Source organism: Rhinopithecus roxellana, chromosome 16 (genome assembly GCF_007565055.1).
Source record: "Rhinopithecus roxellana isolate Shanxi Qingling chromosome 16, ASM756505v1, whole genome shotgun sequence".
In the NCBI taxonomy this organism is placed as follows: domain Eukaryota; kingdom Metazoa; phylum Chordata; class Mammalia; order Primates; family Cercopithecidae; genus Rhinopithecus; species Rhinopithecus roxellana.
This window is the reverse complement of record NC_044564.1, coordinates 8,526,430-8,544,308: the sequence shown is the minus strand read 5'-3', so window position 1 is coordinate 8,544,308 and position 17,879 is coordinate 8,526,430. Positions and strand designations below refer to the sequence as shown.

The window sequence follows — 17,879 nt, the reverse complement described above, 5'->3', positions numbered from 1 at the left end:
TATTCCAGATCAGGATGTGGAGAGTCAGAGGTCACACACTGTGATGGAGCAAAGTGAGGCGAGGAAGACTGGCACAGGCGACAGTCTCACTTCAGCTGGGGAGGAGAGGGAAGGCTTCCCTGCAGAGCTGATAGTTAAACTCAAGGATGGTAAAGAAGCAAGCCACAAAGACACTTGAAATAAAGGTTTCAGGGAAGGGACAGACAGCAGCAGGGGCAGCGGAGAGGTGGGTGTGGGGCAGGGCGGGGCAGGAGGGCCATGAAGGCGCTCGTGTCTCCTGCGAGGGCTCAGGGTGCTCGGCCTGTCATAAATGGACTGAAGCTTTGACAGAGCAGTTTAGCTGTCCTAAAGAAACCTGGGAAGGTTCTCTTGGCACTTGGGATTGCCCGTTTCCTTTTCTGTCTCTGAGTGCACTGTCTATGCTGGACTTGGGATAATTCTCCGGGGTCCGACTCAATAGGAAGGAGACTCGGGTGTCACCCAGATTGACCTTCAAGACTCAGTTCTTGTCAGTACAATACCCGTCCCCTCGGTTCACGCGACCATCCAGAAACCTCAAATTCAGTCCATGGTTCTTGTTTTGGGTCTCGGGGCTGGGATAAGGCGGGCTGACCACAGCGGGGCATATAGCCTAAGATAGTTTCTGTGGTGCTGGGGGCGCTGTCCAGGGAAGGCTACTTGGTCTGCAGAAAAGGCCTTGGCTTCTGCATACCTGAGCAGCAGGCATATGGGTGGCAGGGAAAGCGGGGTAACCAGAGGGCACACCCCCCCAACCGGAGCACCCCCCAAGTTGGCACCTCCACAACTGCGGAACCTCCCCCATCAGGGCAACCCTCCCGGTTGGGACACCGCCCCCAGCCAGACACATCCTCCTAGCACAGCACCCATGCTTAGCCGGAGCCGCTCCCTCGCCAGGCACCTCCCCAACGGGCATCCCTCCCCAGTGGGACACCCCCCGCCAGTCCAGGCATCCCCCCCGTTCGGGACACCCCCTCCAGCCGGAGCACCCCTCGGCAGGAGCATTCCCCCAATCGGGGGACCCCCGCCGCAACGGGAACCTGCCTGAACCAGAGCACCCTCCCGCGCCGGGGACACCCCACAGGCGGCTCCCCCGCCAGGCCGCGGCCCAGGGAGTCAGCCTTCCGCGCAAGCCGGCGAAATCAAAGTGCGTCCGGGGTTAGAGGTCAGAGGTCGGAGCCGCAGGTCTTTCTCCTCCTTCGGCCAGCCCACCAGAACGTCAATTTAGAATGAGATATGTGTGGAAAATGGGAAGGCTACTCCCCATCCACTACCACGACTCTGGCGGGTGGGTTCTCCAGCTCTAGGTCTCCTATCCCGCGGGCGCGCGTTCCGCTTCCGGCCGCCGCAGGCCCGGCGCCTGGGGCGCCGCACGCCTGGTCCCAGTGCGCAGGCGCCGCACCGGTCGGGCCCCAATGCGCAGGCGCGGGCGCAGGCGCAGGCGCAGACGTAGGCGATCGGCCCCGCCCCGACTCTGGGCCGCGAGGCGCGGGCGGGGCGATGGCGCGCGGGAGGGGCGGGGCCACGCTGCGGGCCCGGGCCATGGCCGCCGCCGATGCCGAGGTGAGCAGCAGGGCCGGCGGGGGGCGGCGCGGGGGCGGCGGGCAGCGGCGGAGGCGGCGCGGGGGCGAAGAACCGGGCCCGGCGGCGGCAGGCGGCCGGCGGGCGGGCGGGGCCCTGCGCCCCCCCGCCGCTGCCGCCTGCCGCCGCCGCCTCAGGCCGAGGCCGGGCCGAGGCCGCCGGGCGTCCGGCCCGCGCTCCCGCCGGGCGCGCTTTGTGCGCGGCGCGGGCCGGGCGGCGGCTGGTGGTGCGGGCGGGGGCGCAGGTGAGGGAGGCGGCCGCGTACCTGGGCCCGCGCCCCCCGCGGACCCCGTGCCGCCGCCGCCGGCCGCGAGCCGGATCTGCGGGGAGGGCCTCGGCCAGGGTGCCGGGGAGGTGCGGAGGACAAAAGGAAAAGTAGCGGGGCCGGCCAACTTTGGAGCGCCGGCCGAGGCGAGGCTGTCCCTCCTCTCGGAGCTCTTCCTTCGCTCCGTTGACCTTTCACTTTGTTCTGAGTAGGATGGCACCATCTTTAACGAAAAGTTGGCCAGTCCCGGCGTGTTTCTCCCCAGACAATGCTGCTCCAGCCCTGCTGGCTGTCAGAAGCAGGAAAGCACGCTCGGTGGGAAGCTTGCGGACTCAAGTTTATTTCCAAACCAGCAGCTTTAAAGGGCTCTCTATATAAAAAGTTCACATTCTTTTGTTAATGGTCTTGGCCTTCCCCGTGCTCAATTTCAAGGATAGTTTGTTTCCTTGCTTAGGAAAGGAAGCAGCATAGAGATTAAAGTCTTGCGAGTGGTCCACTGGCGTCCCTCTGAAGGAAAAGCAAGCAGGAGGTGGTATGTCCATGGAGCTGCTGAAATAGTGTGTTCTTAGGGCTGAAATAAGGGACCGGTTTGGAGAAAAGTGCTAGCTTAGAAGTATTTCTTTGAAATTAACAATGTAATAACAGTTGAAACTTCTCAGGCTTAGAAAGTTAAGGTGTAGTAAGAAGCCGTACAGTATCCTGGTGCGTAGACTTAACACTGTATTTTAACTCAGGTAATGTATGGCCTTTTTGTTTATTTTTTTCCTGCATTTTTGGGGGGGTGTTGAAATAAGTAACCCCAGTTTGGGAAGGTACAGGGGGATTCTTAAATTCAATGCAAGGAGTTTTTGCTGAGTACCTGCAGCATTCAAGGAATGAATATTAGTCACTGAGAACAAAAAGGGAAATTAGAAAACTTCAAGTCACTTCCAGGCTTGTAGGAGAGAAAATGTGTAGTGATGAATTATATCATTTATGAAGCACCCACTGGATCCCACACACTGTGCAAGACCTTTAGATCAGGCGCCTCACTCAGTTTTCTTCACCCTGTGCAGCAGGTGCTGTTATTTCCTTTTTTTTTTTTAATTTATTATTATTTTTTGAGACAGGATCTCCATTTGTCACCCAGGCTGGAATGCAGAGGCATGATCGCGGCTGACTGCAGCCTGGACCACCTAGGCTCAAGGGAGTCTCCCACCTCAGCCCCGCAAGTAGTTGGGACTATCCGCGGGTGCTGCCACACCTGGCCAATTTTTTTGTAGAGACCCGAGTTTCACCATGTTGTCCAGGCTGGTCTTGAACTTCTGGACTCAAGCGATCTGCCCGCCTCGGGCCTCCCAAAGTGCTAGGATTACAGACATGAGCCATTGTGCCCGGCCTGTTGTTTCCTGTTTAGCTGAGGAGGAAGGGTTAGATAACTTGGCCAGTCGGTTGTAGGACTAGCACTAGTACAGTGTTGGGTACGTAGTAGGTGTTTAATAAATGACCGACGAGCAAATGGCTCTAGAGGTCTCTGGTTCCATAGGCAGCTTTGAATAGAGGGCTTTACACACCTGATGATAATGACAGCCTGTGTTTACTGAGCCCTGACTTGTGTCCAACCCTGCCATAGTGCCTTGCATGGATTCAATAATTTGAGCTTGGCAGCAACCTTAAGAGGAGGGTACTGTTATCTCCCCATTTATAAATGAGAAGACAGGCGCAGTGAGGCCCAAGATTGAAGAGCTCATGGCCAAGAAGATGAAGATGCAGGTGGTTTGGCTACAGAGCTGGTACTTGCTAAACATGTGTTATATCTGTGATGGTCATTTTAGGTTAATAAAAGCTCTGTTTTTAGATTCATTATTCTGAGGGTTTATCATCAAGTTGTATGAGAAGGTGAGGGAGCCCCTGTGTGTAGCGCAGTAACTCCAGCCTTCTGGACAGTAGGTGGGCATGGATCACTGTTGTCACTAAACCTGGGAAATGATTCCTGGGTCAGGGCTCATTAATTGCTGAATGATTAAGGTGATAAAGCTGACACTGGAAACTTATGTAACTTCAATTTTGTTATTTTCCTTGATCTACAAAGATAGTCAGTACATTTTCACACCAAAAAGAACTGGTCAGGCTTGGTGGCTCATGCCTGTAATCCCAGCACTTTAGGAGGCCGAGGCGGGCGGATCACTTGAGGTCAGGAGTTCGAGACCAGCCTGGCCAACATAGTTGAAACCTTGTCTCTACTGAAAATACAAAAATTATCTAAGCCTAGTGGTGTGTGCCTATAATTGCAGCCTGGGCAACAGAGCGAGAGACTGTCTCAGGATAAAAAAACAAATTACTGAGGTAGTTGAATGTATTTTCCATTGCCCATTTGTGGATTAGTTAGGATGTGAGGCATGTTAGGGTTTAAATACGTCCAGGGTCACTGAGGATCAGACCCCAGGGTTCCTTTGACTCAAGGCTTTTGTCTCAGCAAAATGTCATCTTCCAGCAGGAAGGCTTTCTCAGGCAAGTGCTATGATTTTCCAGCAGGGTGGCTACTATGTATCTCTTTCTTATTTTTTCTTTTTTAAAATAATATAGGCACGTGCACATAATTTAAAAAATCAGTGCTGAAACACTTAAAAGAAAAGCTGCTCTCATCTCCTGTCTTTCTTTTTTTGAGACCGAGTCTTGATCTATCATTCAGGCTGGAGTGCAGTGGTGCGATCTCGGCTCACTGCAACCTCTGCCTCCTGGGGTCAAGCAATTCTCGTGCCTCAGCCTCCCTAGTAGCTGGGATGACAGGCGCCTGCCACCACGCCTGGCTAATTTTTGTATTTTTGGTAGAGACAGGGTTTCATCATGTTGGCCAGGCTTGTCTCGAACTCCTGACCTCAAGTGATCTACCTGCCTTGGCCTCCCAAAGTGTTGGCATTACAGGCGTGAGCCACCGCCCCTGGCCAATCATCTTCTGTCTTTCTGGAGAAGCAGCAGCCGCTTGCAGCTCTTGAGCATTTACTTCATGTTTCTAATTATATGTTTGTATGGTCATGTCTTTATCCACCAATTTTAGGGGTCGACTATGGACTTCCATTAATGGTAGATTAGTGTAAGATTTAGATTAGAGAAGATTTTTGTTCTCTTACGTTCATCCTGCCCCAGTCAGAATGCGTGTTCTTGGCCAGGGCTAGCAGCTCACGCCTGGGAGGCTGAGGTAGGAGGATCCCTTGAGCCCAGGAGTTTGAGACCAGCCTGGGCAACATAGTGAGACCTTATCTCTACTAGAAGTAAAAAAGTTAGCTGGGTGTGGTGGTGGGATGTGCCTATAGTCCCAGCTACTTGAGGGGCTGAGGTGGGAGGATCGCTTCATCCCAGGAGGCCAAGGCTGCAGTGAGCTGTGATGGTGCCACTGCTCTGCAGCCTGGGTGACGGAGCAAAATCCTGTCTCAGAAAAAAAATAAAGAATATGGCCGGGCGCGGTGGCTCACACCTGTAATCCCAGCATTTTGGGAGGCTGAGGCAGGCAGATTGCGAGGTCAGGAGATCGAGACCATCCTGGCTAACACGGTGAAACCCCATCTCTACTAAAAATATGGAAAAATTAGCCAGGCGTGGTGGTGGCTGCCTGTAGTCCTAGCTACTCGGGAGGCTGAGGCAGGAGAATGGCGTGAACTTGGGAGGCGGAGCTTGTAGTGAGCCGAGATGATGCCGTTGCACTTCAGCCTGGGCGACAGAGTGAGACTCCGTCTCAAAAAAGAAAAATGAATGCATGTTCTCTTGGTCTGGTACACAGCATCATTCTGAGGAGTCTCCTCACCTTTCCCTGCATCTGATGCCGCTCACTGTTTATTCCCTCTTGGTAATGGAACACACTCTCCAGTAGCTAGCCAGGAAGGGATGGTAAGTGGCAAACTTTTGGGATTTGCATGTCTGAAAATATATTTACTCTTTGTTTTTTTTTTTTTGAGATGGAGTTCCGCTCTGTCGCCCAGGCTGGAGTGCAGTGGCGTGATCTCCGCTCACTGCAGCCTCCGCCTCCTGGGTTCAAGCGGTTCTCCTGCCTCAGCCTCCTGAGTAGCTGGAATTAACAGGTGCTTGCTACCATGCCTGGCTAATTTTTGTATTTTTAGTAGAGACTGGGTTTCAACTTCTTGGCCGGGCTGGTCCCGAACTCTCAACCTCAGGTGACCCACCCACTTTGGCCTCCTAAAGTGCTGGGACTACCAGAGGTCGACCCCGCGCCTGGCCGCAAATGTCTTTATTCTGCCCGTGCACTTAGTAAGTTTGGCTGGTAGGTTGGAAAGTCATTTTGAAGTCATAGCTCCAATATCTTTCAGTTTTCACTATTACTCTTGAGAAGTCTGGTTGGTCTTTTTTTGAGACAGTCTGGAGTATGGTGGTTCGATCATAGTTCTCTGCAGCCTTGACCTCCTGAGTAGTACCTGGGACTGCAGGCGTATGTCGCCATACCCGGTTGATTTTTCTTTCTTTCTTTCTTGAGATGGAGTCTCACCCTGTTGCCCAGGCTGGAGTGCAGTGGCGCCATCTTGGCTCACTGCAACCTCCGCCTCCTGGGCTCAAGTGATTCTCCTGCCTCAGCCTCCCGAGTAGCTGGGATTAACAGGTGTGTGCCATCAAGCCCGGATAATTTTTTTGTATTTTTAGTAGAGACAGCGTTTCACCATCTTGGCCAGGCTGGTCTTGAACTCCTGACCTTGAGATCCGCCCACCTCAGCCTTTCAGAGTGCTGGGATTACAGGCCAGGCATGAGGCACCGTGACTGGCCTCTTTTTTTTTGAGACATGGTTTCACCCAGTCGCCCAGGCTGGTGTGCAGTGCTATGATCTTGGCTCACTGCAACCTCCCCGGTTCAAGCATTTCTCCTGCCTCAGCCTCCTGAGTAGCTGTGATTACAGGTAGGCACCACCACGCCCAGCCTTTTTTTTTTTTTTTTTTTGAGACGAGTGTCACTCTGTTGCCCAAGCTGGAATACAGTGGCACGATCTCGACTCACTACAATCTCCGCTTCCCGGGTTCAAGCGATTCTCCTGTCTCAGCCTCCTGAGTAGCTGGGACTACAGGTGTGTATCACCATGCCTGGCTAATTTTTGTATTTTCAGTTGAGACAGGGTTTCACCATAGTGGCCAGGCTGGTTCCGAACTCCTGACCTCAAGTAAGTGATCCACCCTTCTCGGCCTCCCAAAGTGCTGGGATTACAGGTTTGAGCCACCATGCCCGGCCTCCAGCTGATTTTTGTATTTTTAGTTGGGATGGGGTTTCACCATGTTGGCCAGGCTGGTTTCAAACTCCTGACCTCAAATGATCCGCCCGCCTCGGCCTCCCAAAGTATAGGGATTACAGGCGTGAGCCACTGTGCCTGGCAGTGATTTTTCTGTTTTTGTAGAGACAGGGTCTTGCCATGTTGCCAAGGCTTGTCTTGAACTCGGCCTCCTGAAGTTCTGGGATTAAAGGTATGATCCACTGAGCCCGGCCCAGTTTCATTCTTTTTTTTTTTTTCTTGAGACGGAGTTTTGCTCTTTTCACCCAGGCTGGAGTGCAGTGACGTAATTTCGGTTCACTGCAACCTCCACCTCCTGGGTTCAAGCAATTCTCTTGTCTTAGCCTCCGAAGTAGCTGGGATTACAGGCACCTGCCAGCACGCCCCACTAATTTTTATATTTTTAGTAGAGACGGGGTTTTGCCATATTGGCCAGGCTGGTCTAAAACTCCTGACCTCAGGTGATCCACCCGCCTCGGCCTCCCAAAGTGCTGGGATTGCAGGTGTGCGCCACTGTGCTGGTGAGGCCCAGTTTCATTCTTAACCCTTTGTAATCACTATTCCCCTGCCAAACCTGTAGGATCATTGCATCTGTGATTTTCCTAATCTTTACCATGCATTTAGTGCTAGAGCTTTTTTCATGTATTATGCAGATGCCTAAGTAGCTGTGAAATCTGAAGATTGCTACCCTTTTATTATAGGAGGGTTTTTTTTTGTTTGTTTGTTTTTTTGGGAGAGACATGGTCTCACTATGTTGCTCTCGCTGGTCTTGAACTCCTGGGCTCAAAGAGTCCTCCTGCCTCGTCTCTGGAGTAGCTGGGACTACAGGCATGCGCTACCACGCCTGGCTAGTTTTTGTATTTTTAGTAGAGATGGGGTTTTGTCATGTTGACCAGTTTGGTCTCACATTCCTGACCTCAAGTGATCTGCCAGCCTCAACCTCCCAAAGTGCTGGGATTACCTGTGTGAGCCACTGCGCCTGGCTGACAGTTTATTCTTTACTTTCTTCTCTGTGTTTTCTGTTTCCTGTAGTTGAATGTTGGACATCCTGTATTTAGTTTTCTAATTTTAAGTATATTTTTTCTTGTCATGTCTTGGTTTTGTTCTATTTTGGGGGAGCATTTTTGACCATTTCCCAATTTTTTAATCAAAATTTTTAGCTTCAGTTATATATATATGTATATATATATTTTTTGAGACGGAGTTGCGCTCTTGTTGCCTAGGCTGGAGCGCAATGGCGCGATCTCGCCTCAGTGCAACCTCCGCCTCCTGGGTTCAAGTGATTCTCCTGCCTCAGCCTCTCGAGTAGCTGGGATCACAGGCGTGCACCACCAAGCCTGGCTAATTTTGTATCTTTTTTTGGTAGAGACAGGGTTTCTCCATGTTTTTCAGGCTGGTCTCAAACTCCTGACCTCGGGTGATCCACCCACCTCGGCCTCCCAAAGTGCTGGGATTACAGGCGTGAGCCACCTCGTCTGGCCCAGTTGTTTTATTTTTATATTCTTTACTGTTTTCTATTCTTTTTTTAGTATCTCCTGTTCTTGTTTTATGTATGTAGTATCTTTGCTTATTTTAATTACAATTAAAATTTTAAAATTACGGTTAAAGGTATTAAAAAAACTATTTAAAAAAATGTCCCAGTCTGTGCAACACAGCAAGACCCTAAAATCTGGGGCTTCCTGCATGCATCACCATGACCAGCTGGTGCATGCCTGAAGTCCCAGCTACTCAGGAGGCTAAGGCAGGAGGATCGCTTGAATCCGGGAGGTTGAGGCTGCAGTGAGCCATGATCACACCACTGCACTCCAGCCTGGGCGACAGAGCGAGAAAGTCTGTCTCTAACCAAAAAAAAAAAAAAGTTGTTTCCTTCATTTTTTGTGTTTTCCCTGCATTCATTCCTCTTTGCTGTCTTATCTCTTAGTCTTTCTTCCATGATGTAGCCTTTCCTTCAGTGTCTCATTGTCTTTGGTCATTTTGCCGTGTTGTGAATAAAGCACTCACCATGAAAAGCTGAGTGCTGGGGCCTTGTTTACTTGTTGCTTTCACCGTGGGGTGATGGTTGGCTATTGCTATTTTGTTGGCTCTCTTGCAGATTTTTTTTTTTTTTGGGACGGAGTTTCGCTCTTGTTGCCCAGGCTGGAGTGCGATGGCGTGATCTCTGCTCACCGTAACCTCTGCATCCTAGGTTCAAGCAATTCTGCCTCAGCGCCCCCAGTAGCTGGGATTACAGGCGTGCACTACCACACCAGGTTAATTTTGTTTTGTTTTTGTTTTGTTTTGTTTTGAGACGGAGTCTCGCTTTGTTGCCTAGGCTGGAGTGCAGTGGCCTGATCTTGGCTCACTATGACCTCCATCTCCTAGGTTCAAGCGATTCTCCTGCCTTAGCACCCCCTAGTAGCTGGGATTACAGGCGTGCGCCACCACACTCGGCTAATTTTTGTGTTTTTGGTAGAGACAGGTTTTCACCATGTTGGCCAGGCTGGTCTGAAACTCCTGACCTCAGGTGACCCACCCCCCCTTGCCTCCCAAAGTGGTAGGATTATAGGCATGAACCACCACGCCTGGCCTTTTTTTTTTTTTTTTTTTTTTGGAGACAGAGTCTTGGTCTGTCGCCCAGGCTGGAGTGCATTGGCGCCATCTCGGCTCACTGCGAGCTCTGCCTCTCAGGTTCACACCATTCTCCTGCCTCAACCTCCTGAGTAGCTGGGACTACAGGCGCCCGCCACCACACCCGGCTAATTTTTTGTATTTTTAGTAGAGATGGGGTTTCACCGTGTTAGCCAGGATGGTCTCGATCTCCTGACCTCGTGATCTGCCCGCCTCGGCCTCTCAAAGTGCTGGGATTACAGGCGTGAGCCACCGCGCCTGGCCTTTTTTTTATTTTTATTTTTCAAGATGGAGTCTCTCTGTTACCCATGCTGGAGTGCGGTGGCACAGTCTCGGCTAACTGCAACCTGCACCTCCTGGCTTCAAACGATTCTCCTGCCTCCCTCCCGAGTAGCTGGGATTACAGGTACCCACCACCACGCCGGGATAATTTTTTGTGTTTTTTGTAGAAACGGGGTTTCACCACGTTGGCCAGGCTGTTCTCAAACTCCTGATCTCAGGTGATTTGCCCATCTTGACCTCCCAAAATGGTGGGATTACAGACGTGAGCCGCCGCGCCTGGCCCTCTTGCAGATGTTTCTATCTGCTGGTTTGTTTTCTGGGATGGTTTGGTTTTCTTGATGATCCCTCAATTTCTTGCCTTGCTGGTATAAGCAGGAATTTTTTTTTTTTGAGATGGAGTCTTGCTCTTGTCGCCCAGGCTGGAGTGTGTGTGGTGGTGCAGTCTCAGCTCACTGCAACCTCCGCCTCCCAGGGTCAAGCAATTCCCCTGCCTCAGTCTTGGGATCATAGGCATGAACTGCTGTGCATGGCCTGAGAAACATTTTCCATAAATCTTGAGAAGCAGATTCTCCCATAAACTAGAAGCACAGCTGTCCTATGAAAAGGGCTGCCTGTCTTGGGATCTTACTGTGTCAGTTCTTGGTTGTAGTCGGAAGGTTCTGGAGTCAGAAGGGCCAGCAAGGGTGATGTTTGTGCCTCAGCTCTCATGTGGAAAAGAGCATCTTTGGCTAGTTACTGGAGATCTTACATGTGGCCAGAGCCAGAGCTGGGGCTAGAGCCCTGGTTTCCTGTCATGTGCTCAAAGAGCTGTGTAGGTTTGACCACATTTTATTGAGATTTTCTTTGAAAATAATTTGGCTTACAAGAGTCATGTTTTGGGTTCTTTAGGAACTTTATTTATTTTTTTAAATCATTTCGTTGGATTTAGCATGGCTGATGGATGCCTTTTCCTCACGTAAGTGGGCAGTTTGATTTTAAGTTGCTCACTCAGCAGACCAGGTAGGGATAGTTACTTGCTTTTGTATTTGTTTTTTTTTTTTTTTTTTTTTTTTTTTTTTGAGACGGAGTTTTGCTCTTGTTGCCCAGGCTGGAGTGCAATGGCACAATCTTGGTTCACTGGAACCTCTGCCTCCCAGGTTCAAGCGTTTCTCCTACTCAGCCTCTTGAGTAGCTGGAATTACAGGTGCCCACCACCATGCCCGGCTATTTTTGTATTTTTTGTAGAGATGGGATTTCTCCATGTTGGTCAGGCTGGTCTCGAACTCCTGACCTGAGGTGATCCACCCACCTCGGCCTCCCAAAGTGTTGGGGTTACCGGTGTGAGCCACTGCATCTGGCCAGTTTTTTTTTTTTGTTTTTTTTTTTTGAGACAGAGTCTTGCTCTGTTGCCCAGGCTAGAGTGCAGTGGTGCGATCTCGGCTCACTCCAAGCTCTGCCTCCCTGGTTCTCGCCATTCTCCTGCCTCAGCCTCCTGAGTAGCTGGGATTATAGGCGCCTGCCACCACGCCCGGGTAATTTTTTGTGTTTTTACTAGAGATGGGGTTTCACTGTGTTAGCCAGGCTGGTCTCTATCTCCTGACCTCGTGATCAGCCCTCCTCGGCCTCCCAAAGTGCTGGGATTACAGGCGTGAGCCACCGCGCCTGGCTAAGAACAGTTATTAGAGCCCAGTTAATTTGGCCCATGGCAGGTGTGATACAGAAAGCATTACTTCCAGGACTGAGAAGTCTCCTTTCTTACTGTTTTGCTTCTCTTTAACTTGTGCTATTTTCATATATTAAAAAAAATCTCTTTGATGGTTTTGGATTTTGAAAAATAAAAGCTAAAGTGGCTGCTGTACCTCTTCAGAGGTAGCATTTCCTTTGAAATGGAGTCTCCTAGATAAGAAGTCTCTTTCCCAGGAATGTCAATGTGAGCTGCTGTTTCCTTCTGGAAAGCTTGTGGATTTCTTTCTGTATTCTAGTTGTGACAGGCTGGTTCTGATCACAGCATATTGAAGATGCTGTTTGAGCACTCTCTGTTTATACGGTGCTATTCCAGGTATTTGTAAGAGGACATACAAAGTTTAGAGATTGGTCCCTGATTTTACAAAATTTAATAATAGAACAGAGCAAATATTACTGAGTAGGAAATGAGAGTCAGTTAAAAGTAAACAAGAAGAGGCTGCTGGATGGCCGTAATTGCTGTGGCCACATGTGTGGCGATAAGCTCCTTGAGGAAGATGAGTTAGTCTAGGTCTTTTTTTTCCTTTAACAGCTTCTTGTCCAACGTATAGTCGAGGTCTTAAAGGATGTAAGACATGAATTGGCATGAGAAGGTGTATGAAGTGTTCATGAACAAAAATTAGGCATTTTAGCAAATTTAGAAAACCTAGAAACCTCAGAACGCCAAGTATTTGTCATCTGTTTTTTCCTGATCCTCCTGAGTGTGTGTGTTTTTATTTTAATTGCTGGTAATCAGTGATTATGTGCCGTTGCACTTCCTCTGTCCTGTATTGTCTGACGTGCAATCGTGTCTTCAGTGTTTTTGGTAGCTGCATGGTGTGTGACATATAAAAGTCCCAGTTTCCTCGACTGTGATTTGGGTGAGGTCTGTATCCTTTGGTACACAGTGGAGTTACAAGGTCAGAAGGGGAGGGTGGCACGAGATGAAGCTGGCAAGGCAGGGCAAGGTCATCCGGGGCCGTGTTACCATGGTAACAAGTTGGGCCGTTTCATAACCACTGTAGACAGTCCTTGAAGATTTTAGGCATGGAATGATATTTTAAAAAGATGACCCTGGCTGCTGTGTGGAGAGTGGATGAAGGGAGACTGTAGTGGAAATAGGGGGCCAGTGAGTAGGCTTGGCTTGAGTGGCTTGGGTTAGTCATGATATAGGTGTTTAGACTTAATTTTTTGAGCATATAGGACAGTTACATGGTTCAAAATTGAAGAAGTATGGCCGTGTGCAGTGGCTTATGCCTGTAATTCCACCACTTTGGGAGGCCGAGGCAGGTGGATCGATCACCTGACGTCAGGAGTTTGAGAGCAGCCTGGCCAACATGGTGAAACGCTGTCTCTAATAAAAATATAAAAAATGAGCCAGGTGTGATGGCGGGCGCCTGTAATCCCAGCTACTCGGGAGGCTGAGGCAGGAGAATTGCTTGAACCTGGGAGGTGGAGGTTGCGGTGAACTGAGATTGTGCCATTGGACTCCAGCCTGGGTGACAAGAGTGAAACTCCATCTTGGAAAAAAAAAAAAAAAACAAAATTGAAAAAGTACCTCCCTAGCCACTCAGTTCTTCTCTTGGGAGGTCCCCAGTATTTAATTACTGTGCATATTTCACGATATTTATGAATATACAGTCATGTCACTTAAGGACATTTTGGTCAATGGCAGACCACATACCTGAGGGTGGTCCCATAAGATTATAATGGAGTCAGGCATGGTGGCTCACACCTGTCATCCCAGCACTGGGAGAGGCTGAGGCAGGAGCGTCATTTGAGCCCAGGAGTTCAAGACCAGACTGGACAACATAATGAGACCCTGTCTGTACACAAAATCATAATAAATTAGTTGGGCATTGTGGTGTGTGCCTGTAGACCCAGCTACTCTGGGAGGCTGAGGTGGGGGAGTTGTTTGACCAGGAGGTCAAGACTGCAGTGAACCGTGTTGGTGCCACTGCACTTCAGTCTGGGCAGCAGAGCAAGACCCTGTCTCAAAAAAAAAAAAAAAAAAAAAAAAAGATAATAATAGAGGCTAGAAATTCTTACTGCCTAGTCGTGTAGTGGGCATTGTTTTGTAGTAGTGTAGTGTGTGACTTTCTCTATGTTCAGACATACAGGTATCATTGTATTACACTTACCTACAGTACGATGCTGTGCAGGTTTGTAGCCTAGAAGCCATAGGCTTCACCATACAGTCTAGGTGTGTAATAGGCTATCCCGTCTAGGTTTGTAGGCTACACCACTCTTCGATGTTTGCACCGTGATGAAATCACCTAATGACGCATATCTCAGCATGTATGCACCTCATTAAGTGTCACGTGATCGTACAAATACATGTATAGATGTTTTAGGCTTTTTATGATGGAACTTTTTCAAACTTCCTGAAAGGTAGGTAGTATAATGAACACTGTTATCTGTCCCCCAGCATTAACAGTTATCTCCTAATGGTCAGCCTTGTTTCAGCTATAATACCTCCCTCACCCCTGCCTTATCTGCAATTGTATTGAAGCATTTCTCAGGCATATTTTTTCTGTGAATATTTCAGTTAATGTAAATATTTCAGTCAATAAATAGTGTTCAGATTTCTCGTTTCAGTTTAAGTTAGGAACAAAATATGGTCTATTCATTAGCTTTAGTAGAGATCTCTTAAATCTCAATATATTGATTTCTCCTCCATGTCTTTATTATTATTTATTTTTTCCCATGTCTTTATTTTTTCTTGCAATTAAGTTTTGAAGAGAATGGTTCATTTGTCCCAGCGTTTCCTATAACCTTGTTTTGCTGATTGCATCTTCACGGTGGCGTTTAGCATGTTCCTCTCTCCTGTAGTGCCTGTCACTGACATACACTTACTATCTAGAACTGCTGATGTCCAGTGTGAGAGCCACTTACCACACGTGGCTCTGGAGTACTTGAAACGTGGTTAGTGTGAGGTGAGATGTGTGGTGAGTGCAGAAAAACACCTGGGATTTTGAATGCAGATTGTAAGAAATAATGTAAATGATCACATTAATACTTTAAAAATGTTGATTACATCTGGATATATAGTACTTTGGATATATTGGGTTAAATAAAATATTAAAAGTTATTTGGTGTGTTTCTGGTTTTTAAAATGTGATGGGCTGGGTACAGTGGGTCATGCCACTCCCAGCACTTTGGGAGGCCAAGGCGGGCGGATCACGAAGTCAGGAGATCGAGACCATCCTGGCTAACACAGTGAAACCCCACCTTCTACTAAAAACACAAAAAATTAGCCAGGCGTGATGGCACATGCCTGTGGTCCCAGCTACTCAGGAGGCTGAGGCAGGAGAATTGCTTGAAACCGGGAGGCGGAGGTTGCAGTGAGCCGAGATTGCGCCACTACACTCCAGCCTGAGCGACACAGTGAGACTCCGTCTCAAAAAAAAAAAAAAAGTGGCAACTAGAAAATTAGGAATTACGTGCATGGTTCCCTCTGTGGTTCACATTGTCTTTCAGTTGGATAGCCCTGGTCCAGGGGCTCCATCAGATGCAGATTTGTCTTTTTTTTCCAGTAAGAATGTATCACACCTGGTATCATTCTTATATTTATTTATTTTATTTTTATTTATTTATTTTTTTTTGTGATGAAGTCTCACTCTGTCGCCCGGGGTGGAGTGCAGTGGAGTGATCTCGGCTCACTGCAACCTCCGCCTCCCGAGTTCACACCATTCTCCTGCTTCAGCCTCCTGAGTAGCTGGGACTACAGGCGCCCGCCACCACCCCCAGCTAATTTTTGTTTGTATTTTTATTAGAGACGGGGTTTCACTGTGTTGGCCAGGATGGTCTCGATCTCCTGACCTCGTGATCTGCCCGCCTTGGCCTCCCAAAGTGTTGGGATTACAGGCGTGAGCCACCACGCTGGCCTGTATGGAGTTTTAAATTTATTTTTATTTTTATTTTTATTTTTATTTTTTTATTTTTTGAGACGGAGTCTGGCTCTGTCGCCCAGGCTGGAGTGCAGTGGCCGGATCTCAGCTCACTGCAAGCTCCGCCTCCTGGGTTTACGCCATTCTCCCGCCTCAGCCTCCCGAGTAGCTGGGACTACAGGCACCTGCCACCTCGCCCGGCTAGTTTTTTTTTTTGTATTTTTAGTAGAGACGGGGTTTCACCGTGTTAGCCAGGATGGTCTCGATCTCCTGACCTCGTGATCCGCCCGTCTCGGCCTCCCAAAGTGCTGGGATTACAGGCTTGAGCCACCGCGCCCGGCCTCTTTCCATTGTTTTTTAGCCAGGTAATCTGAGGTACCCTTTGGGTCACAGAACAGCAAAAGAGTAAAGCGTCTTTGGAGTTTGAATTCAAGCTTCCTGGGCGTTATCTGTGTGAGCTGCAAACTTGGGGCAGGCAGAGGAGGTGGTGCTCCCAGGGGTCCCATGACTCGCGTGGACTCCTGGTGGCGTCATTTTGTGCCGTCTGTGATCCCTTGGGTACCTGCCGTAGCCGGAGTCTCCTGGTCTTCCCTTTGCACAACTTGGTCAGGAGACATTTAGGGCCATCAACAAGGAGCATAAAACCTCAGCCACTTGTTTGTGTTTTGTCTCTTGTGATTTCTGTTTCAATTTCCTGGCCCCGTTAGCTGTGTCCATCATGCAGATCAGTGCGTCGTGCGGAGTGCTGTCCAGATGTGACAGGTGGGCCCCGTTAGCTGTGTCCGTCATGCAGATCAGTGCGTCGTGCGTCGTGCTGTCCAGATGTGACAGGTGGGCCCCGTTAGCTGTGTCCGTCATGCAGATCAGTGTGTTGTGCGTCGTGCTGTCCAGATGTGACAGGTGGGCTTGCTCCCTCATGCGTTCCGTTTCCATTTTCTTTTATTTGAGATCACTTAATTTTGCTTTATTGATTGATTTTTAAGACCGGGTCTTGCTGTGTCACCCAGGTTGGAGTGCAGTGGCGCAGTCTCAGCTCACTGCATCCTGGACCTCCTGGGCTCAGGTGTCCTTCCATCTCAGCCCCCCAAGTAGCTGGGACCACAGGCGTGCATCACCACACCAGGCTAATTTAAACACGTTTTGTATTTGTTTACTTTCGAGACAGGACCTCATTGTGTTGTCCAGGCTAGAGTGCAGTGGCTCGATCTTGTTCAGGTGATTCTCCCACATCAGCCTTCTAAGGACCTGGGGCCACACGGGCACGTCTGTTGCATTTTCAATATGTTTACTATCACTTAGATGCAGTAAATGATACTGTCGTGTCGAGGGGTTCGATGACTTTCCCATGTGGCCGGGACATGTTAGAGCTGGCTCTGCCCTGGACTAGGACGGTGCGGTAGAAGGGCATTGGGGGAGGGTTGGGAAGGAATCGCAGAAGTCACTTGAGAGTTGCAGGTGGGAGTAAGTCAACCTTTCCGCCTCAGTTCACCTGGAAAATGCAGAGGCGAATGCACCAAGATGTAGTCTGAGTTGTGCTCTTTTTTTTGTTTTTGTTTTTGAGATGGGGTCTCGCTGTGTTGCCCAGGTTGGTCTTAAACTCCTGGGCTCGAGCAGTCCTCCCGCCTCAGCCTCCCGAGTAGCTGGGATGACAGGTGTGTGCCACCACACCCAGGTAATTCTTGTATTTTTGGTAGAGACAGGGTTTCATCATGTTGCCCAGGCTGGTTTGAGCTCTTGGCCTCAAGCCATGTGCCTGCCTTGGCCTCCCAAGGTGCTGGGATTGCAGGCGTGAGCCACTGTGCCCGGCCAAGACCACTTTTTAAACCATTTAATGACTGTTTCTTTGGTTATCCTCCTGGGTATAGCATCACACGGGGCAGGTTGCTAACCTAGGTGGGCTATTGGGGCTGTGGAGACCATGCTAATGATTCTCGTCCTTGTAATAAGGGCAGTAGGAGGGTTTCAAGGCAGGGAGTGACTTCATCAGGTTTGCGTGTTAGGCTCTGGCTTCCTTCCTGGTCTTCCTCCTGCTGTGTGAAGAATGGATTGTAGACGGACGGCAGTGGAGGCAGCAAATGCAGTCCTCAGGAAGTGGGTGGTCACCAGTTATGTGGCAGATGAGGAGGGCACAAGGATGACTTGTGGGACTAGGCCGGAGCCAAATGCTGGGTTCTCTGCTTGAGCAGAAGAAGGGTGGGTGGCGGTGCCATTCGCCCAGACAGGGAAGGCATGCTCGGGTCAGCTCTGGGGTGGTTTATTCCAGGAGTGGCAAACTCTTTCTGCGCAGGCTGG

General features: G+C 49.6%; 1 protein-coding gene across 7 annotated transcripts in view; it reads left to right on the top strand.

The window, feature by feature from the left end:
* Positions 1 to 1,529: 1,529 nt before the first annotated feature.
* Positions 1,530 to 17,879, top strand: part of EHMT1 (euchromatic histone lysine methyltransferase 1) — a 230,662-nt gene continuing 214,312 nt past the window's right edge. For 5 of the 7 annotated variants that reach the window (XM_030919354.1, XM_030919352.1, XM_030919355.1 and 2 more), the window contains exon 1: positions 1,530 to 1,581. In XM_030919354.1, the coding sequence (XP_030775214.1) occupies positions 1,561 to 1,581 (21 nt within the window). In that variant the 5' untranslated portion in view covers positions 1,530 to 1,560. The remainder of the gene's footprint in view (positions 1,582 to 17,879) is intronic. The other 2 variants (XM_030919357.1, XM_030919356.1) reach the window with 2 other exon arrangements.